This window comes from Anguilla anguilla, chromosome 6 (assembly GCF_013347855.1).
Source record: "Anguilla anguilla isolate fAngAng1 chromosome 6, fAngAng1.pri, whole genome shotgun sequence".
NCBI lineage: Eukaryota > Metazoa > Chordata > Actinopteri > Anguilliformes > Anguillidae > Anguilla > Anguilla anguilla.
This window is the reverse complement of record NC_049206.1, coordinates 40,720,852-40,742,332: the sequence shown is the minus strand read 5'-3', so window position 1 is coordinate 40,742,332 and position 21,481 is coordinate 40,720,852. Positions and strand designations below refer to the sequence as shown.

Here is a 21,481-nt window from a genome sequence, read left to right as displayed (position 1 = left end):
ACCACAAGCACACAGTGAGGTTCGCAAAGGCCCCCCATCACAGGCACACACTGAGGTTCACAAGGGACCCCCACCACAGGCACACACTGAGGTTCCCAGGGGCCCCCCACCACAGGCACACACTGAGGTTCGCAAGGGACCCCCACCACAGGCACACACTGAGGTTCGCAAGGGACCCCCACCACAGGCACACACTGAGGTTCCCAGAGGCCCCCCACCACAGGCACACACTGAGGTTCACAAGGGCCACCCACCACAGGTTTCCACTGAGGCTCCCAGGGGCCCCCTGCCACAGGCACACAGTGAGGTTCGCAAGGGACCCCCACCACAGGCACACACTGAGGTTCCCAGAGGCCCCCCACCACAGGCGCACACTGAGGTTCCCAGGGGCCCCCCACCACAGGCACACACTGAGGTTCGCAAGGGACCCCCACCACAGGCACACACTGAGGTTCCCAGAGGCCCCCCACCACAGGTTTCCACTGAGGCTCCCAGGGGCCCCCTGCAACAGGCACACACTGAGGTTTTGAAGGGCCCCCCACCACAGGCACACACTGAGGTTCCCAGAGGCCCCCCACCACAGGCACACACTGAGGTTCCCAGGGGCCCCCCACCACAGGCACACACTGAGGTTCGCAAGGGCCACCCACCACAGGCACACACTGAGGTTCACAAGGGCCACCCACCACAGGTTTTCACTGAGGCTCCCAGGGGCCCCCTGCCACAGGCACACACTGAGGTTTTGAAGGGCCCCCCACCACAGGCACACAGTGAGGTTCGCAAGGGACCCCCACCACAGGCACACACTGAGGTTCCCAGAGGCCCCCCACCACAGGCACACACTGAGGTTCCCAGGGGCCCCCCACCACAGGCACACACTGAGGTTCACAAGGGACCCCCACCACAGGCACACACTGAGGTTCACAAGGGACCCCCATCACAGGCACACACTGAAGTTCGCAAGGGCCCCCCACCACAGGCACACACTGAGGTTCGCAAGGGACCCCCACCACAGGCACACACTGAGGTTCCCAGAGGCCCCCCACCACAGGCACACACTGAGGTTCCCAGGGGCCCCCCACCACAGGCACACACTGAGGTTCGCAAGGGACCCCCACCACAGGCACACACTGAGGTTCACAAGGGACCCCCATCACAGGCACACACTGAAGTTCGCAAGGGCCCCCCACCACAGGCACACACTGAGGTTCGCAAGGGACCCCCACCACAGGCACACACTGAGGTTCCCAGAGGCCCCCCACCACAGGCACACACTGAGGTTCCCAGGGGCCCCCCACCACAGGCACACACTGAGGTTCGCAAGGGACCCCCACCACAGGCACACACTGACGTTCCCAGAGGCCCCCCACCACAGGCACACACTGAGGTTCGCAAGGGACCCCCACCACAGGCACACACTAAGGTTCACAAGGGCCACCCACCACAGGTTTTCACTGAGGCTCCCAGGGGCCCCCTGCCACAGGCACACACTGAGGTTTTGAAGAGCCCCCCACCACAGGCACACAGTGAGGTTCGCAAGGGACCCCCACCACAGGCACACACTGAGGTTCCCAGAGGCCCCCCACCACAGGCACACACTGAGGTTCCCAGGGGCCCCCCACCACAGGCACACACTGAGGTTCGCAAGGGACCCCCACCACAGGCACACACTGAGGTTCACAAGGGACCCCCATCACAGGCACACACTGAAGTTCGCAAGGGCCCCCCACCACAGGTTTCCACTGAGGCTTCCAGGGGCCCCCTGCCACAAGCGCACACTGAGGTTTGGAAGGGCCCCCCATCACAGGCACACACTGAGGTTCGCAAGGGACCCCCTCCACAGGCACACATTGAGTTTCCCAGGGGCCCCCCACCACAGGCACACACTGAGGTTCCCAGAGGCCCCCCACCACAGGCACACACTGAGGTTTGCAAGGGCCCCCCACCGCAGGCACACACTGAGGTTCCCAGAGGCCACCCACCACAGGCACACACTGCAGTTCCCAGGGGCCCCCCACCGCAGGCACACACTGAGATTCCCAGGGGCCCCCCACCGCAGGCACACACTGAGATTCCAAGGGGCCCCCCACCACAGACACACACTGAGGTTCCCAGGGGCCCCCTGCAACAGACACACACTGAAGTTCCCAAGGGTTGCTTGGCACAGGTTTTCACTGAGGTTCGCAAGGGCCCCCTGCCACAGATACACACTGAGGTTCTCAGGGGCCCTTTGCGCCAGTTGCACACTGAGGCCTTTACAGGCCACTCACCCCCATCATACTCTGAGTCCGAGGCAAGGCAAAGATTTGAGAAGGCAATGCATCAACTCCAGGACCACATCCAGAGGGCCATCACAATGTTCAGCAAGAAAGAGCTCTCACAAGAGCAAGCACTGCTAAAAGAGGCAAGTGTTTACTTTTCTCTGCTCTGATCGGTCTTTTCTTATTCATGTCTTTGGATTGATTTGTAGTAGATTTATATTTCTAGTCGTACAGTGTCTATTTTTTGGATAGAATTTCATTCTATACACAGTCATTCAGAAATGTGGCAGTGTTCAGCTTGCTTGATAAAATACAGGTTAATATATCATAATGGAGTCGGCTACTTTGGCTAGTCTAGTTATAGTTGTGACGGACCCTGACATTAAGCAGCGATAAATTGCTAGTGGTTTCTGAGTAACCATTTCCCACAACTCTGCCCCCCTACCCCAACATAGACCCCAACAAACCTCTATGTCATCAACTGTGCTCTCACTCAATCCTACCACTATCCCAAACGCCACCCCCGATCCTACTTCTGTTTCTCAACCCTGTCTCCAAACTTCATCCCTCAACCTCTTAGGTGAATCTGCAGCATATGAACTCTGAGGTTCTGGAGGAGTTCCTGAGGTCATTGGAGAACCTGAAGAGGTTCTGTTCCACAGCTCAGCTCAGGAACATGGAGGACCTCTCTCACTCTGTGAGGAAGCAGTGGGAGGTTGGTGGATCCCTGTCCCAGTCCCAACAGTTTGTCTTCGCTTGTTTTCTTGCATGTGCTTCAGTCCTCTGCCAACAAGAGATCGATAGCTTTTATGTTTAACAGCATGTCAAGCAATCATCCTGATTACATGACCAGCAATGTTTACAAGCGATACCGGCATGCTAAATTCAGTCTGATTATTTAGGACCACAGACATGCGGCAATATTATGAAATTAATTATTAATATATTTGTTTTTGCCCGAAGCAGTGACATTTAAAGTGAGAACAGTTATATTAAACTCGCATTTAACTTGTAAAGGATTACTGTAGTTAAATTCAACATCATGTACACAGTTCAAAATCGTGATCATGGTCAATTCTGTCATTGATTGGCAATGCTTGGAGGAATGAAAAAAAATCTTTCTGCATAAACAGACTCGGTTGCCAGGAACAACAATCGTTACGAGTTATTTATTTGTAAATATTCCAGCTGTCTCCCAGAGTTCACCCAGTGACAATGCAGTGCCATTTTTCTTGTGCAAATAATTAGTAATTTCTCAGCATGGGTTCTTGCCCATCTTGGAATTGAGTCCAGTGGGAGGATTATTGTATCGAGTCTGCACTGAGACGTGGTATCGACGCATTGGTCGTTAACTATTATATTGTCTGCAAATTCATATTTAGTGTACTGTCTCTTGAAACCCTTACCATGAACAATATCTTGAGCTCTTTCAGCATCTCTTTTTACCATGGCATGATATATATACGGGTGACAAATTAAATGAAAACCTGAGTGGAGAAACATAACAAATGCAGATGCTTCCATACAGGTGTGCAGCATGATACAGTTAAACAATTAACATCCTATCATGCTGTGGCATGTATAAAAATGTTGAGCTGGCCCAGTTGACCTCGATTTTGGATCAAGATGGAAAGAGGAAACGATCTTAGTGACTTTTAAAGAGGGTTCATTATTTGGGCCACGGATGGCAGAGGCTTCAGTCACAAAGACTGCACAATTGGCTAGTGTTTCAATAGGAACAGTAGTTTGAGTGACATCTGCATTTACATCTCTATGGGAAATACGTCAGTAAATAGGGTTGCAAATTGTGGTCAAAAGCGCACATTTGATGACAGTGATGCTCATGCATTAGTGCGATATGTAAGGAACAAGAGAAGAGCAACTCTTCCTCAGGTGACTGAGAATGTCAAAGCAGGACATGATCAGTCTGGGTCAGCAAGAACAGACTGTCAACAACTACATAGAGAGGGATATTATAAGTAGGGTTGCAGTGCATAAACCCCTCATTACAAAAATTAATGCACATTTGAGAGTTCAGTGGTGCAAAAGTGGTAGGCACTGGTCAACAGAGATGTGTAAAAACGTGATATGGTCAGATGAGTCATCCTTCATCATATACTCGACAAGTGGGAGGGTGCATGTGTGGCATACACCAAGAGAACAGTATGCTTGATCCCTAAAGTGAGCAGGTTTGGTGGCTTTGTTATGCTGTGGGTGACATTTTCCTGCCATGGTTTGGGTCCATTTGTTCCCTTAGAAGGAGGTGTCACTGCGAATCAATACAAAGTTATTCTGAGTGAGAACCTTTATCCTATGATGAAGCATTACTATCCTGATTAGAGTGGTCTCTTCCAGGATGACAATGCCCCCATCCATAGGGCACAAGGGGTCGCTGAATGGTTTGATGAGTATGAAAATGATGTGAATCATATGCTATGAACTTCACAGTCACCGGGTCACCAGATCACAACCCAATAGAACACCTATGGGAGATTTTGGACTGACGTGTTAGACACCTCTCTCCACCATATCATCAAAAGATCAAATGAGGGAATATCTTTTGGAAGAATGGTGTTCCATCCCTCCAGTCGACTTGTAGAATGTATGCCAAGATGCATTAAAGTTGTTCTGGTGGTTTTTGGTGGCCAAACACCTTACTAAGACACTTTATGTTGGTTTTTTCTTTAATTTGTCACCCGTCTATATATCACCATTACCACACATGTGGGGTAAAACTGTACTTTTTATGCTGCTGTAGTTTGAATTGTACTGAAAATGAATAACAGCTACCCTATCTGGTTTTGCATGGTTCAGGATCAAGTTTTGATACCAAGAAATGATACCTTGCTGTGTAATCACTCTCATAACATGCTGTGGGTAGGGCTGTTTCCAGTTTGGACAATGTTTTAAATGTTTATTGACAGTGCTCAGGAGTTTGTCAACTTCTGGGAAATGTATATTTCCAAACCATACTCGCAAGTGTCATGCACTGCACTGAATTTGGCAACAAGCTTCTAAGGATGCCTTTATAAGCTCTGACATACTGTATTACTTGGACTGTTGGACACTTCAAGTCACATTAAAAGCAACCTTAAAATACTCTTAGCATTTATTGATTCCAGTTGCAGCTGAGAAGTGATTCACAGCATGATATAGTGTATCAGCAAGGAAGACTTTGAAATCAGTTGCGATTAATTTTCCTTGAAGAATAAATAAAATAGATAAAATTTAATTTTGTCCATCTCATTTGTTGATTCATGCATGAGCACAGGTATGAATACAACTGGGCATTCCAAACTGGGAAGAAAATAGGTTCACGTACAGCAAAAGCACCCATTGCTCGCCAAGGATGCATTGCGTGTGTTTAACTAATTGCAATTTTTTCTAAACGCTAATAAACCTTAACTGAAAAACAGCGGGGACTGGTGAGCTGAAAATTAGTGGGGCGCAAAACTAATCATTGATCTCAAACTGTTTTCATTAATTTTCCTTTAATATCAAGCGTGCCAACGATCGGACTAATCAAATGGCAATTTAACACACAGCGTCTTCATACCGTGTTAGGGGGATTAAATCATAAATTCAATTTATCCGTTAAAAATCTGTTTCTATCACCAAGTAGTCTACACTTAACAAACAAGATACACCATTCTGTTATCTACCATGTTAGCTTTCAGAATAACCAGCAAAAATAAAACCTGCACTTCAGGATTGTTTACAATCTACTCATTGCAGATATTTGCCATGAATACGAGTGCGGCGAAAGAAGTGCATGTAGCTGCAAATAATGTTGATTAAAAATGTGCACAATTTCGTACCGCAAATGAAAACAAATGTAGGCTATAAGGCCTAGGCTACTCGCTAAAACTGTGTATTTGGGGAGAGCTGGCTATATATGATAGTATTGAGTAGGCTATTTTGTGGATTAATTGTATTGATACTCAAGGAAAATCAGGGGAAGTTTCTGCCACTGCTTAGTGATTAATACAGATTTTTCTAAATCAACTTATCATTTAATCTCCCTAACACAATGCGAAGAAGCTGTGTGTCACTTTCCAATTGATTAATCAGATAGTTTGCATGCTTGTTAATCACTGAAAATTAAATAAAACAGTTTGAGATCAATGATCAGTTTAAAGGAAAGTTTTGCCCCCCACCAATTTTCAGCTCACCAGTCGCCACTGCTGCAAAAGGTTCCTGTCCTCCTGAAGTTCTGTGAGTAAATTATGAGGAAATTACCATTAATCATACTAAGAAGAAGACAAATAAGAAATATAGCAGAAATGTAAATAACCTAGTCCTTTGTCATATCTGTAGGTTAAGCATTGTTTGTTTTGTCATCTAGGATGTGCGCTCTGAGATAGCTGCCTTTTTACAACAAATGAGATTTGATATCGGACAAGGACACTTTAACACGGCTGATTTGCATTGTGAGAAACTGACGCATTTTAACCCAGGGACATCATCCACTGATCCTGGACCTGATCAGGCACAGGTACCATAACCTGCCTTACTGATCTCACTGAACATTGACCTGCTCAGGAACAGATACTATAATTACGTTACTAATTTCACTGGTCATACAGTAGGTCTGCTCCTTGACAAGTACTATAACCTGCCTCACTAGCCTCCCTGATCCTGGACCTGCTCAGGAACAGGTACTATAACCTGTCTCACTAACCTCCCTGATCCTGAACCTGCTCAGGAACAGGTACTATAACCTGCCTTACTAACCTCTCTGATCATGGACCTGCTCAGGAACAGGTACTATAACCTGTCTCACTAACCTCCCTGATCCTGAACCTGCTCAGGAACAGGTACTATAACCTGCCTTACTAATCTCTCTGATCATGGACCTGCTCAGGAACAGGTACTATAACCTGCCTCACTAACCTCTCTGATCCTGGACCTGCTTAGAAACAGATAGCGTAAGTAACCTTACTAACCACACTGAGCCAATCCTAGACCTGCTCAGGAACAGGTCCTATAAGTAACCTTACTAACCTGACTAATTGTGATCCTAGACTTGCTCAGGAAGAGGTACTGTAACCTGCCTCACTAACTTCCCAGATCCTAGACCTGTTCAGGAACAGATACCATAAGTAACCTACTAATCATACTAACCTGATCCTAGGCCTGCTCAGGGACAGCGACCAGAATCTACCTTACTAAGTTAACAATGTACAGTACTGTGAAAAAAATATTTTCCTTCTTCCTGATTTCCTCTAGTATTGCATATTGCATAATTTTCACGCTAAATGGTTTCATTTCTTTAAAAAAAATGTAATGTTCGACAAAGGAAAACTGAGTAAACACAAAACACATTTAAAAAATTATTTCATTTATTTAATGAAAAAAGTTTTCAAACACCAATATAACCCCTATGAAAAAGTAATAAATCCCCTTAGTTACTAAATCAACCAATTAACCAAATTTAATAGATAATTAGATTCAGCTGAATGAAAACAGCCAGGCGTGATTGCAGCCAGCCCTGTTGAATCTAAACTTCACTCATATTGAACCTTTCCAATAGAGTGGAGTAGTCACCACAAAGTTTCTACAAGCACACTATGCCACGATCAAAGGAAATTCCAGAAGAGATGAGAAAAAAAGTTGTTGAAATATAAATATGTCAATCTGGAAAGGAATACAAAGCCATTTCTAAGGCATCATATGTGATGCCACTGAACCACAGTGAGAGCCATTATCTTCAGATGAAGAACACTTGGAATGGTGGTGAATCTTCGTAGGAGTGGCTGGCCTGCCAGAGTTTCTCCGAGGGTGCTGCGACAACTCATCCAGGAAGTCACAAAGGATCCAAGAAAACAATCCAAAGAACTACAGGCCTCTCTAGCCTCAGCTGACATCATTGTTCATGACTCTAACATAAGAAAGAGACAGGGCAGAAATGGGATTCATGGTAGATTAGCAAGGTGAAAACCTCTGCTAACCAAAAGAAATATCAATCCTTGTCTCACATTTGCAAAAAAAAAACTGGATGATCCCCATGCCTTTTGGGATAATGTGCTATGGACAGATGAGTCAGAAGTGGAACCTTTTGGAGGACGCGAGTCCCATTATGTCTGGTGTAAAGCAAATACAACATTTCACTGTAAGAACATCATACCAACAGTTAAACAAAAATTCTTAAGGAGAATGTCCAGTAATCTGTCTGTGAAGTTGAAGTTGAAGTTTAAGCATAATTGGGCTGTGCAGTAAGACGCAAGGAAAGTGCATGAATGGCTGAAAAGACAACAAAAATTAAAGTTTTGGAGTGGCCTAGTCAAAGTCCTGACTTGAACCCAATAGAGATGCTGCGGCAGGACCTGAAATGAGCAGTTCATGCTTGAAAACCTACGAAGAGTCGGCTAAAATTCCTCCACATTGATGTGGAAGACTGATATCAAAGTGTAAGAAGCATTTGGTGGCAGTTATTGCTGCTAAAGTTTGTGCAACCATTTATCAATAACAACAACAACAACAATAATAATAATAATAATAATAATAATAATAATAATAATAATAATAATTTAAAAATTTTTAAAAGTATGATCACTGTTTTCATTAAATACATGAAATAAAAAAATGCGTTTTGTGTTTACTAATGTTCCTTTTGTCTAATTTTACATTTTGTGAAAAATATGCAATAATAGAGGAAATCAGGAAGAGGCAAATAATTTTTCAGGTCACTGTACATGGAAAGCTACCTTGGAATTTTCTATCAGCAGTTGTAACATATCACACAAAATACAGGCTGACTGTATTATCGTGTCTAATATGGATGTAAATAATTTATAATTTGCTAATTGGATGTTTGCTTTCTCTTCTGAAATATTATTCAGATATCATTTTTTATTTATTGTTTTTTTGAAATGATGTAGTGTTGTCTTTTTACCAAAAATAAATGACAGTAGTTTGAGCTTCAGATCTGTGTTAATGAAATGTTTGTTAGATTCAGACTAGTAGATCTTAATCTTACTCATAATCAAGCTGTCAACTGCAGCTCAGTGTATTTCTCTACTTATGACTTCTTACATATTTAGTGCATGCTAAATAAATGCAGTCTACGAAGGAATAAAATAATTTTATGGAAAACGTGTAACTACTTATTACTCGTTTTCATTACCTGTGTTTTACATTTTAAATGAGTATCTGAATATTTGGATATCCATTTACATCCCTAGTATAATATGATATGCATAGGGATGGATGATAACAGAGGGGTCACATCAATATTGGCTGATAATAATGTAAGAAAAACTTGCATTGTTATCAGATGAGATTATGACTGATATCATGGGCCAATATGATGATATGGCGGAGAGCATTTGATGTGCTGCTAAAGCTGTATGTTAAGTGAAAATATTATGTTTTAATTTAAAATCTAATCTAATCATAGTTATCTGAATATATTTTGTTAATTATTTACTTTTAACATGTTGCATTTACCTGCGAAACTCAGCTTTGGAGCTTTTGGGTTGATAGATGTTGGAGCTTTGGAGCTTTTGGGTTGGTAAATGTTGGAGTTTTGGAACTTTTTGTTTAGTAAATGTTGAAGTTTTGAGCATTTCGGTTGATAGATTTTATAGCTTTGGAGCTTTTAGGTTTATAGATGTGGGAGATTTGGAGCTTTGGGTTGATAAGTGTTGCAGCTTTGGAGCTTTTGGGTTGGTAGATGTTGGATTTTTTTGTGGGTAGATGTTGGAGATTTGGAGTTTGTCGGTTGATAGATGTCGGGGCTTTGAAGCATTGGGTTGATGGATCTTGGAGTTTTGGAGTTTTTTGGTTGATAGATGTTGGAGATTTGGAGCTTTTGGGTTGGTAGATGTTGGTTGATGAATGTTAGAGCTTCGGATTATTGGATTGATATAATTAGGAGCTTTGGAGCTTTTCGGTTGATAGATGTTGGACCTTTGGAGCTTTTTGTTTGATATTTATTGGAGATTTGGAGCTTTTGGGTTGGTAGATGTTGGAGTTTTGGGTTGATAGATATTGGAGCTTAAGGGCTTTAGGTTGATAGATCGAGCTTTGGAGCTTTTCAGTTGATAGATGTCAGAGCTTTAGAGCTTTGGGTTAATAGATGTTAAGGCTTTGGACTTGGGTTGGTAGATATTGGACTTGTCGAGTCCTCTGTGTTTCCAGGCATTCCTGCATGCAGATGCCGGCCAGCGACCAGAGGCCCTGAAGGCACTGTCGGATACACTGAGCCCTGGAGAAAAACAGAAGATGACCGTACATACCAAGGACACAATGATCACTGGAATCAGGTATGAAGGGAGGGAGGAAGAGAGAGGGATCAAGGAGAGAGAGATGCAAAAGGTTGAATAAAAATGCACAAAATTGTTGTAGGAATATGTATACCGATAATGTATTGTTATATCCCATGATATGAATAATGGTTCTCGTATTATGTTTTAGAGAGACAGAGGGGGAGTGAGATATGGAATATGGATGTACAATAAGCTTAGAAATAGGACTAAATGGAATCAGGCTAACCAATCTTGAAAAAATACAGATATAATTTTCCAGGGAAGTTGTGGGGGCAAGTTAAATTCCATGTTAATTGGTGTTTCAATGGCTGAGAATATATATCCCTGAAAATTGAGTATAACCAGGAAGCTACTGTACCAAATTCCGTAATTTAAGCAAAAATATATAAACAAAAGTTTTTATAATTTGTATTCACACATACACAGGGTATTTATATACACAATATGCACTTTTTTCTGGCCTTTTAACTATTCAGGTATAGATATGTTATAGTTTTAGAGATTTTAAATTTTAAGAGAATCTTGGAAAGGAAGGGTTTTGTGTCCACAGTGAATGTTGCCCAGAGGAAAATGTACCTAAAGAAATAGAATGCCTGATCTTCTCTCATTATTTACATGAGTTGTGTAATTTATGAATATCATTTGTTTTATTTTTTCTGCAGCTACCAGAGAGAACCAAGCCCACACCCGGTCTGCCGAAGAGGTTTTTCAGAAGGTCCACTGGCACCCAAGGTACTGTGGAATTCTGTCTGTGATTTTCCTCTTTAGTGTGTACAGGATGTATGTAGCTATGAATGAAGGGCTTTAGACTAGATGTGAAGTTACCGTTTTGAAGACCAACTGAAGACGATGAGCTTGTGTTTCAGTTTTCTCAGGCAATAGTGAGGGCAGAGACCGTGGAAGTCAAACAGATGCCAGAGCGCACCGTCATCAAGACCTCATCTCCAGATGAGGGATCAGCTGCCCAGGAGGACATGGACAGGTGGGGCTCGTGTATAACAGAGTCTGGCTGATGTGTTGGCGGATCTGTTCAGGAGGAGTGCGGTAGCTCATCCTGTTCAGATAGTGTTCCAGTGCCGACTTAGGCTGAAAGCCCTACCCGATGATGCAGAATTGGTGGTAACATGACCCAGGGAGGTGAACGGTGCAGTCAACTGGATTGTCTTGAGTCTCGTCGTGCACTGGTCACCTCCTCTGGCATCTCCTCTGTGCCAGCTGTTCAGGAAGTGTAATCTTCTGAAGTTAGGACTGCCCAGAACAGGGGCGTGCAGTATATGCTTCAGAGAACATGCCTTTGCCTGAGCAATGAGACTGGCACAAGTCAGAAATAATAAATACATGTACCACATATATATAAATAGACAAATAAATGGTTTGGGAATAAGTGAAATGTTATTTACATACAGTAACAATATAAAATGGGTCTGCGCCTCTCTCTCAGGTACCGAGCTGCCAGCAGTGCTTTCAGGGCCCAGCTAGAAAAGAACCAGCAGAGCCTCCAGTCCGAGTTTCCCTGTGCCTCCGACATGCCCTCTGCCCTGCGCGCCCATCTTGACCAGCTGCAGGTATGTCTTGGCCCCGAGCTGAGGTGGCCTGAGCTAAGGTCATGCTTGCCCTCCTAGCTCTGTGTCCATTTTCTCCAATAAGAATCACTCCCGCAAAGCATAATGCCATTCATTTACAATGGCGTTTTCAGTGGCCGAGAGTAGCCAGGGTTTCATTGCAGCCAATCACTTCACCTGATTTCACAAATTAGTTCTCTCCTCTCGGGTGGACCGTGTGTTAATTAGTGGAATCAGCAGGTGTGAAGTGATTGGTGGTAATGAAAACCTGCATACTCTCGGCCCTCCATGGCACATGATTGGGCACCACTGCTGTAGATAATTATTTTCCTTTCGCTTCCTTGCACATCCTATACGGTTTCTATTCAGTTTTACTGGAAAGGCATCTCATTAGCATGATAGTTGATTCCTGTTTTGACAGCAAAAGACACTATGTGCAAAGTTATGGATTAAAGTTGTGAAATTATCTGACTGTACTGTAAATGTCAGCCCTGGCTGCAATGGTTCTTATTGTAAGAGTGTGCCTGCGTGATTAGTGTGAACGTTAGCTTACCTATGGATGCAGACTATAAGAGTGAGACTGTGGTTACTGGACATGCTGGTTGCATTAGTTAGTCTGTGTGATCAGTGCTGGGTGTATTCTAAACCAGCCTGTGCTCTGTAGGTGCTGAAGGGGGAGACAGATAGCCTGTGGTATGAGTTTGAGCTCCAGTGTTCCCAGTTCTGCCAGCTGGAGGGCATGGAGCTCAGCCTGGCAGAAGAGAGGAAGGAGCTGCTGCAGCAGTGGAGAGCTCAACAGATCAGTCTACAGAAGAGGTAGTACTCATACTGTATATATACACATACATACATATATACACATAAACATACTGTACACATACACATACACACATATATATGCATACACATACTTTACACATATTGTACACATACACATACACACATATATACACATACACATACTGTACACATACACATACACACATATATACACATACTGCACACGTACACATACTTTACACATACTGTACACATACATATACACATACTGTACACATAAACATACACACACAGTACACATACACGTACATATCAGACCTGGGTAAAATACATATTTGTTTTGGATTCAAATACCTTTCTACGCTTTACTGGTCTTGTCTGGTGTATTGGAACCAATGAAATACTCTCAAAAAGTGCAAACCCCGACAGGATTAATTGCACCAGGCAAGATCAATAAAGCACAGAAAAGTATATGAATCCAAAACAAATACGTATTTGACCCAGGTCTGGTACATATACACATACACATACTGTACACATACACATACATTTATACACATACACAAACACACATTGTACACATACACATACCCAAACTGTACAAATAAACATACACATACTGTACACATACACATACACGTACATATACACATACTGTACACATACACGTACATATACACATATACATACTGTACACAAATCCAGATACACACGTTTGTATTGTTGGAGCCAATCCTGTTTTTGTTTTCAGGATGAAATCCCTGGAGACAGCTGTGGAAATGATTGGTCCAGTGGGCGATCAGATGACCCACATCTGCCAACAGCTTGACCATCTCTTCAGAAATCCTAAGGACATCAGTGGGCTGACCCTGAACAATGCTAGCACATTACAGGATGATATAAAGGTTCTTCACCGGAATGCCAAGCATCTCCTTAAGTTTCTCATAATAAATACATACAAAATATGTAATTCAAGGGAGCTGCAGAATGGAAACCATAGTTCAATTTATCTCCCATTGTACATGTGTGATATTAGATGTGTGATACGTAATTTAGGAAACAGCAACCTTAGGTAGTTTTTCTTTTGTTTGATACATTATGATATGGACCGTGGTGGTCATAATGAAGTGATTTGCAAAAAACATTCTAAAAAGCTTCAGCGTTTTTGAGGAGTTTGGTGTTGCCCAGGAGAATTTTCCCAGGATGTATCTTTGAAATCCAACATGCAGCTTTACCTCCCTGTTAGGACCTGGAGGAGAGGATCCAGCAGGAGATGGCCCGGCTTTCTGGCCTGGACAGCGAGGACAGCCCGGTGCTGAGCGAGCTGGACCCGGAGGCTCGGCTGGCCGTCGGGCGAGCGGCTCTGGGCTGCAGGCGGGCGCTGGACCAGTGCCGCCAGCGGGTGTGGAAGGGCGGGAAGGCCATCCGGTCCCTTGACCGATTCATTTCGTCCCTCCGCGCCGTGGAGCGGGACATCTCCGGCGCGCAGGCCAGCGTGCCCAGGGACGCGCGGGAGGCGCGGGACGGGCGCTCTCGGCTGGTGCCGGTCCGGCAGAGCGTGCGGGCCGCCGGGGACGAGGCGGTGCAGCTGGACCGTCTCCTGGAGGAGGCCCAGGTCTCGCTGGCCCAGAATGGTGCTGGTACCTCCTGCCAGGACCTGGTGCTCGTGCTAGCCAGACGGCTCGAAGAGGCCGACGCCTACTTTGCACGCCAGCTGAAGGAGGGCACAAAGCAGGAAATTTCCTCCCTGGGCGAGAGGAGGATGGTCCTGAGGGGGGCTCTGCAGGAGGTCCGGGACTCAGTGGAGAGGCAGGGGCTGAAAGAGCCCACGTTGCCTGCCCTGCAGCGCAGGTGTGTGACAAAGTACTGTACTCTTTGCCTGATATTGTATACACTGACCTATTCACCTGCTGTAGTATATCACTGTTCACTCATTACTGTATAAAATACACTGTACTTTTCACTCATTACTCTATAACATACAATGTTCCCTTCACTTGTTATTGTGTAACATGCCCTGTACTTTTCACTCATTACTCTATAACATACAATGTACCCTTCACTTGTCATTGTGTAGCATTGGGTTGGCAGGTATACCATCCCGCTAAGTTATGCCTTGCTTTGTCTTAGAATACAGTTTGTTTAATTAGTGTGAGGTAAGATAGCAAATATTGGTTCTTGTAATTTGGTGTAATTTTGATATCAATACTTTTATTGGCAGGCCTAGATTTGAATGAATGACTTATAGACAGTGCTTTGTATATCTGAAAACGTGTTTTTCATCAGAAACGCTGTATTCTTCACTCATTACTGTGTAGGTGAAGAGAGGGTGAATTATAGAATCAATTACTATGGAAGTCAGTTTAGGAATTGGGAAACATGGCTTCCTCACACAGTAAAATGTTTAGTGTTAAATCGGCTCTCACACAGTACATGCGGCCCGTTTTGGACTCATATGTACTCTGTTAGACTTGAATTAACCATGGACATTTTACTGTGCAGGAGGTCTCCCAGTCAACAAGGCCCACACATGCTCAGGTTCACTAATTTGGCAGAGGAATATACAATGGCTATTTGTGACGCGTAACAATTTTGATGGGCTAAATGTTAAACGAATAGGAGGTTTAACAGGAACAGGGCAAAATGTTAAGTGACACAGAATTATGATTAATGTAAGGGTGCATGGTATGGAATTTGTGGGGCTGAGTTCAAAAATAGATGTTTGGTTACCTATATGGTTACCTATATTGGTCAATGCCAGTACCTCCCTGTTGTACATTACAGCACAAACAGAAACCTTTGCCAAATTTTCACATTCATGGAAGAAATAGGTGTGCACAGACAACGACCTGTGAAGGACAAAATGCATTTAAGAAGATATTTCAGCATACTTATTTTATTATTAAGCAGAGAAAATGGGTCTAGAGAGCTACTGAGTCTCAGGATAGATTGGCTTGTGATTTTGCCTGAGAAAGTTACGTAAACAATATCATTAAAATAAAAATAAAAATAAAAAAAATAAAAAAAAATATATATATATATATAGCATTCAAGTGACTATGACCCATTTTCACTTAATTTGCCTCCCTGGTGCCTGTGTGTTATATCATCAGTGCAGCCATAATCTTAGCTCATTGGCTGATGCCGATGAATTCATTTTAATCTAAGGCACCGGAGTGTTCTGTTTTCCCTGACTGCTCTCTCTGTCCCTCTCTGACTGGCAGCATGCATGCCCTGGCTGGCGCAGATGAGCGTCTGGCTGCGCAACGCGCTGAGCTGCAGGGTCTGCGAGAGGCAACTGCGCAGTTGGACCCCAAAATCAGCCGAGGAGACCCCACAGGGGAGCTGGAGGCGTTGTGGGAGGAGACACACAGAACTGTGACTGAGAGGTGAGAGAGAGAGACAGAGACAGAGAGGGGGAATGATGCTGATGATACTGGGAAGGAAGTGGCCTCCCTGTGCAGTCTTGCTGTGACCTGTGATTGGTCGTAATTTGGTCTGTGTTCTTCTGGACAGGAGGGAGCAGTACCGTGCACTCAGTGAGCTGCTGAAGAAGTTCCAGGGCTGCCGCGGTAACCTGCAAAGCACCCTACGGCAAGCGGAGCAGACCATCGGCGTGCAGGCCTCCTACATGAGCAAGGACAACCTGCAGTGCCTCATCACCAAGGTAGCACACCTGTGACCCAAACCTGTGCTGCTGTGCTACAGCACATTCATGCAGAAATGATGGCATGTTATAATCATCAAACATCCTGTTCTTTAATTACTCCTGGCCTGTAAGTCAATGTTTTTAATCCACAGCTAGAGGGCGCCAGTTGCCTTCAATTTGGCTTTAGCACAACAAACTCTTATGTTTTCATAGGACTGGCAATGTGATTGCTACTCCTACAGTTAACAAACAGTGCTGGAGAGAAATCTAACATGGAGCAGCTAATTTAGCACCTGTAAAAGTCTCATATATGAAGCTGATTTTCTGCTGGCTTTCCTATCAGACATCTGTAGTATTGTCGAATATTGCCCAGGGTTGAAATATCATAACTGCAATAATAATTCACAGTACACAGTAACTATCATTACACTGTTTCAATAAACATAAAATTAAGTTAAGCTAATTTTTTTTCAGGTCTCTTAATTCGCAATTCCACTATAAATGTTCTTTGATTATATTAATGTTCGTATCAATCAATAAATCTTTTTTGTCCCCATGGTTCATTCGGTATGCATACTAATATTGTTATTCATTAGAAATTTTCTGTGTAAATGACTTTTGTAAATGACATTTCAATGCTTCAGTGATTTCAATGGTCATCCAGTCCTAGCAAAAGATTAAGTAAAAAATAATTCTGAACTTGGGTATTTTGTTTAGCTTCAGGCTAATAATAGAAACATTATTATATACATCTTCTAGCCCCTTGAGAAAACTGTTCTTTTCTGCATTGTGTATCTGTGTGAATGCATGTCCCCTACCCCCAGGTCCAAGGGATAAAGGAAGACCTGGCAGGCCTTAGAGAGGGGGTGGATGAAATGCGGGGGGTGCGCGGGCAGCTGCAGTCCCAGCTGAGGGCATTCCCAGACTGCGACATCGTTCCCTTTGAGAGCGAGGCAGACGACCTGGTGGATCGCTGGCTGGATGTGAGTTGGCTGTGACTGTCGTTGAAAAACGTAGCTTGGCCGCGTCTTCTTTCAAAGGCAACTGTTCAGCTGAGCTAGTGGTAACCTACCCTGTTCCTCGAGATCTACCATCCCGTAGGTCATCATTTAGACCCTAATTTTGCACACTCGGCTCTACTAATTAATTAGCAGCTCAACAAGATCTCTAGTTGGGAATGAGGATTGCTTTGTTAGGGTTTGACTGAAAACCTACTCAACAGAAGATCTCCAGGAACAGGGTTGGTTATCACTAAGCTAAGCCAATCAATGCTCTCTGTCATCTGATTAACCTGTAATTGGGTGAATGAATGTGATGAGGTAGTGAGGACTGGAGTCTGTTGCATGACATTGTAAAATGACCAGATATGGTCATTTTACAATGTGTCTGTTAAGCCTTTTAGCAAGAAGGAAATATATGCCAGGAACAGAAGCAATCGCTCTGTATGCAAAGACTGATGCCTACTTAACTGCCTATTAAACATTAGTGGCAACAGGGTAGTGTGGAGTCCTCTCACTATTCTCTGGTAGGAGTTTAAACCATCTGAATCATTCTAATTTGCTGCCTGCCTCACGGTTTCAAGCTTTATAGAGATCTGATTGGCTGACTGTCTCATGGTTCAGGTGACTGAGAAGACAGACTCACACTTGGACAACCTGCGTTTGGGCCTGGCTCTTTGGGAAAAGCTCCTGCAGCTGGGCAGAGAGATTGAGAGCTGGACTGGGGAAAAGATGGCCTTGCTTGCAGAGGGACACCCATTTCACAGCGAACGGGACGTCCAGGCCTTTCAGGTAACCACCTGTCCACAAGAACCTCTCAGGATCTCTTTCTGTATCAGGTGCCAGAAAGCAAACTTTACCTGTAACCAATTTGTACAGCAAATACAGACAATAATCACTGCTGGCAGCAAATTAACTTTTTGAATTTGCCTCCTAATTTTATATTCCCAATCACAATTTTATAGCCATCTATCCACTGCAGCATCTTCTGTTAGTTGAGGAGACTGCAGACTAGTGGTATTATGGCCAATTTAGTGTTTCCCTGCATTTCTCTCAACAACAGTGTGCACTGCGACTGCTATGATTCAATTTCAGACTGTGGGAGCCATTACTGCGTCACAGATTAGTGCTTTAGCTGAATGACCTGCCTGGAGAGCCCAATATCAAACTTTTCTTCTGGGAGTAGAATACACAAAATATTTCACCAAGAGCTAAATGGATTCCAGTGGATTTTCATCTTTCATCTACCGAAATCTGGACTGGACTGGATTCATCTAAATTTATCCTTAGCTTTAACTCTGACTCAAAGCATGCTGAGTTCATCAAACAATAAAGAATGAACTCACCATCGCAAGTTAGTTTGTTAAGAGAAAAAGTAATGCTTAAATTTATGTATATAGAATAAGTCAAATTTAAGGACAGATTGATACAGACTGTTGTCTTTCATTTCAACAAAAACAGTGTGCTGGCATTATATTTTAATAAGCAGTGCTGATTCTCTGCTTATGATTATTATTGTCATGCAAATGATAATCAGTTACTCTCTGGTAACAGGATTGCTGACAATGAATGTTTAATCTGTCGACGAGAGCAGTCACAATGGTTTTTCCATTGGGGTTCATCCATTGGTTTCCAGATATTAATCATCATCCAGTTAATTTGGCTTAATGAGTTCCTTCCTCTCCTCCTGTGCCAGTGTGTTGCAAAAGTTAGGGTGCAGAATGCAGCAGTGCGCCCCCAGGTGGCAGGTTGAGGTGAGCTATCCCCTTCACTTTTTGCTATGTAAATGGGATGTGTGATTGTTTTCATAGGACGAGATCTGCAGGCAGGAGGAGAACATTGAGCACTTCCACCGGCGGTCAGATGAGATCCAGGGGATGCTGCAGAGCAAAGAGTCCCCATTGGACCTGCAGGTAAATGTGCGGTTGGACTGGGGTGTGGCTGGACAAACGTGGCTCATGGCTGTTAACAGGCAGAGCCCCTGCCTCCCACATCGGATCACGCGTGTTCTTACCCAGCTGTGCCCCCCCCCCCCCAACCCAAGGTGATGGAGACACAGCTGAGAAATAAGATGGAGCAGGTGAAGGAGCTCTTCTCCGAGAGCAGCTCCATCTTCCAGGACGTGAGAGCAGCCAGGGATTGCGTTGCCCAGAGAATGGAGGCGTGCCAGTCTGCCCTGCGGGACATCCAATCCTCACTGAGCATGCTCGATACATCCCAGACCCCACCACCGCTCCCCCACATCCAGGTACCATGCCAGAGAGAAATCACTGTCATTTTAACAGTACATCTATATGCATATGTGCAAGATTGCAGTGTTTCATTGTAAAGGGGCACCATAGTGGGGTACCTAATATAGGTGGTGGTTCTTGGTACAATGTTGCAGCTTGTGAATATTGACCATGCCAATGAAGGCCACGGCCAAGAATCCCAAAGTGCACTACCCTATTGGCCACAGCATGTTGTGTCAAATTAAATATCGTTACAAAAAAATCAGTAAGGTTTGTGGCTCAAACGCTGCAGGATTTGTTCCCATGTACTGCACTCCTGGAACCAGTAAATATACAATTTAATGAATAGCCAACATGTAACATACAGTGTAGTATATAACTTTCCCTCATAAAAGCACATCTACTCTGGAATAGTAATCTGTCTACCCAAAATAAAAATAGTGTGGGACTAAATACCAAAATGTATAATACAAATTGACATCCCCTCATATGGAGAGCTTGAGTAAAAAAATGTAGCACTCGCTTAACTTTATCAGAAGAAAGGAAGAAGTGCATCTGTAATAATGAGAATCAGCTGTGACTACCCTGTCAAATGCCTCTGACAAAGGGTTCTGGTGACCTTGAACAAAATGTTGTGTTGTGGTCCCAGAGTGCTCCAACATAAATCACACGCACCACTTAGCACCTGAATTGTGTGGCCCAGGGGCTAGTCGAACCAACTGATCTTAACTAAGGCAGTCTTAACTGCTAAATAGGTGCTACTGTAGCTAAGACCCATTTTTAGAGATGGCTCTAGACCCACTTCACCAACCAAAGTTACACATAGGCACAACAGACCAGTTTTAGTAGTGTGTATCTCTGTGAAAACATAACAGTTATTCTGCAGTATGCATTGCAAAGCAAAATTGTTTGCATTTCTATGTGCAGGTACACCACTACCGGCTAGCCGGGATATGCTAACCTTCTCACTCGCTAATTCATGTTTGCAATGGAACAATAAAGATGAAAAAGTAACTTTATGATAGTGAAATTAGAAGATTGATTGAAATGTATAGCCAAATCGACACTGATGGCAAAACAACAGCATCATCACTAATAAAGAAACAGTCAACACGGAAAACAATAACATGCCATCAATACACTTACAGATTTGAGGTGGCAGTACACTGTTGAGAATGCTAGGATATAGTGGAAGGACCTTTTGACTAAGTTGAGAAAGGACATATCAGCCCGTAAAGTCATCCATCAGGCGGGGGTCCCCCACGAAAATATCCATCAACAGTCACATCATTGTAGATGTGTTTCGTGAGGATTCCCCTACTTTCACTGGAGTGGACAGCAATGACTGCCAACAGCATGCAGAAGAGGATGTTGCTTTAGCCACATCTAAAACTAAACTTTCATTGAAGTCATTGACCACAAAGTTATGCAGATTCCCCATCACAAATTATACTAAACCTTCCGTTATGCTGCTTGACTTGTAACATTAGTGAGCCATGAAAATAACTTGCTCCAGACACGTGTTCATAGCCTTTAATATTGCTAAGAATTTAGCTCTGTGTCATTATAGACATCAAATAGATTGCTTCAATTCCTAAATATTCTTTCACGTCTGAAAGCCTGCTTGTTGAGATCAGATGCGCCATTGCGGTGAACTAGGTTGTTTTAATCCATTACCATAGACGTGTTAAAATTAGACTTTGGCCTGCTCTCAGGCAGGCAAAACATTT

General features: G+C 43.8%; 2 protein-coding genes across 7 annotated transcripts in view; both read left to right on the top strand.

The window, feature by feature from the left end:
* The first annotated feature begins 1,646 nt into the window (after window positions 1–1,646).
* Window positions 1,647–14,591, top strand: LOC118230187. The gene is made up of 11 exons (XM_035422999.1): window positions 1,647–2,404; window positions 2,842–2,976; window positions 6,607–6,756; window positions 10,404–10,528; window positions 11,194–11,263; window positions 11,398–11,513; window positions 11,973–12,096; window positions 12,758–12,909; window positions 13,625–13,778; window positions 14,120–14,488; window positions 14,547–14,591. Exons 1-11 carry the CDS (start codon window positions 2,318–2,320, stop codon window positions 14,589–14,591), a joined length of 1,527 nt encoding a protein of 508 aa, XP_035278890.1. The 5' UTR covers window positions 1,647–2,317.
* Window positions 14,478–21,481, top strand: part of LOC118229636 (mucin-16-like) — a 90,476-nt gene continuing 83,472 nt past the window's right edge. For all 6 annotated transcript variants that reach the window (XM_035421769.1, XM_035421770.1, XM_035421771.1 and 3 more), the window contains exons 1-7: window positions 14,478–14,724; window positions 16,098–16,262; window positions 16,390–16,540; window positions 17,347–17,505; window positions 18,145–18,312; window positions 19,332–19,433; window positions 19,565–19,768. In XM_035421769.1, the coding sequence (XP_035277660.1) occupies window positions 14,636–14,724; window positions 16,098–16,262; window positions 16,390–16,540; window positions 17,347–17,505; window positions 18,145–18,312; window positions 19,332–19,433; window positions 19,565–19,768 (1,038 nt within the window). In that variant the 5' untranslated portion in view covers window positions 14,478–14,635. The remainder of the gene's footprint in view (window positions 14,725–16,097; window positions 16,263–16,389; window positions 16,541–17,346; window positions 17,506–18,144; window positions 18,313–19,331; window positions 19,434–19,564; window positions 19,769–21,481) is intronic.

Bases quoted from the DNA above. Each gene is read 5' to 3' on its own strand.
- LOC118230187 (XM_035422999.1), top strand. From the start codon at position 2,318: ATGCATCAACTCCAGGACCACATCCAGAGGGCCATCACAATGTTCAGC. The intron at 10,529-11,193 runs GTATGAAGGGAG...TTTTTTCTGCAG, and splicing joins ACAATGATCACTGGAATCAG to CTACCAGAGAGAACCAAGCC. The intron at 11,514-11,972 runs GTGGGGCTCGTG...CCTCTCTCTCAG, and splicing joins GCCCAGGAGGACATGGACAG to GTACCGAGCTGCCAGCAGTG.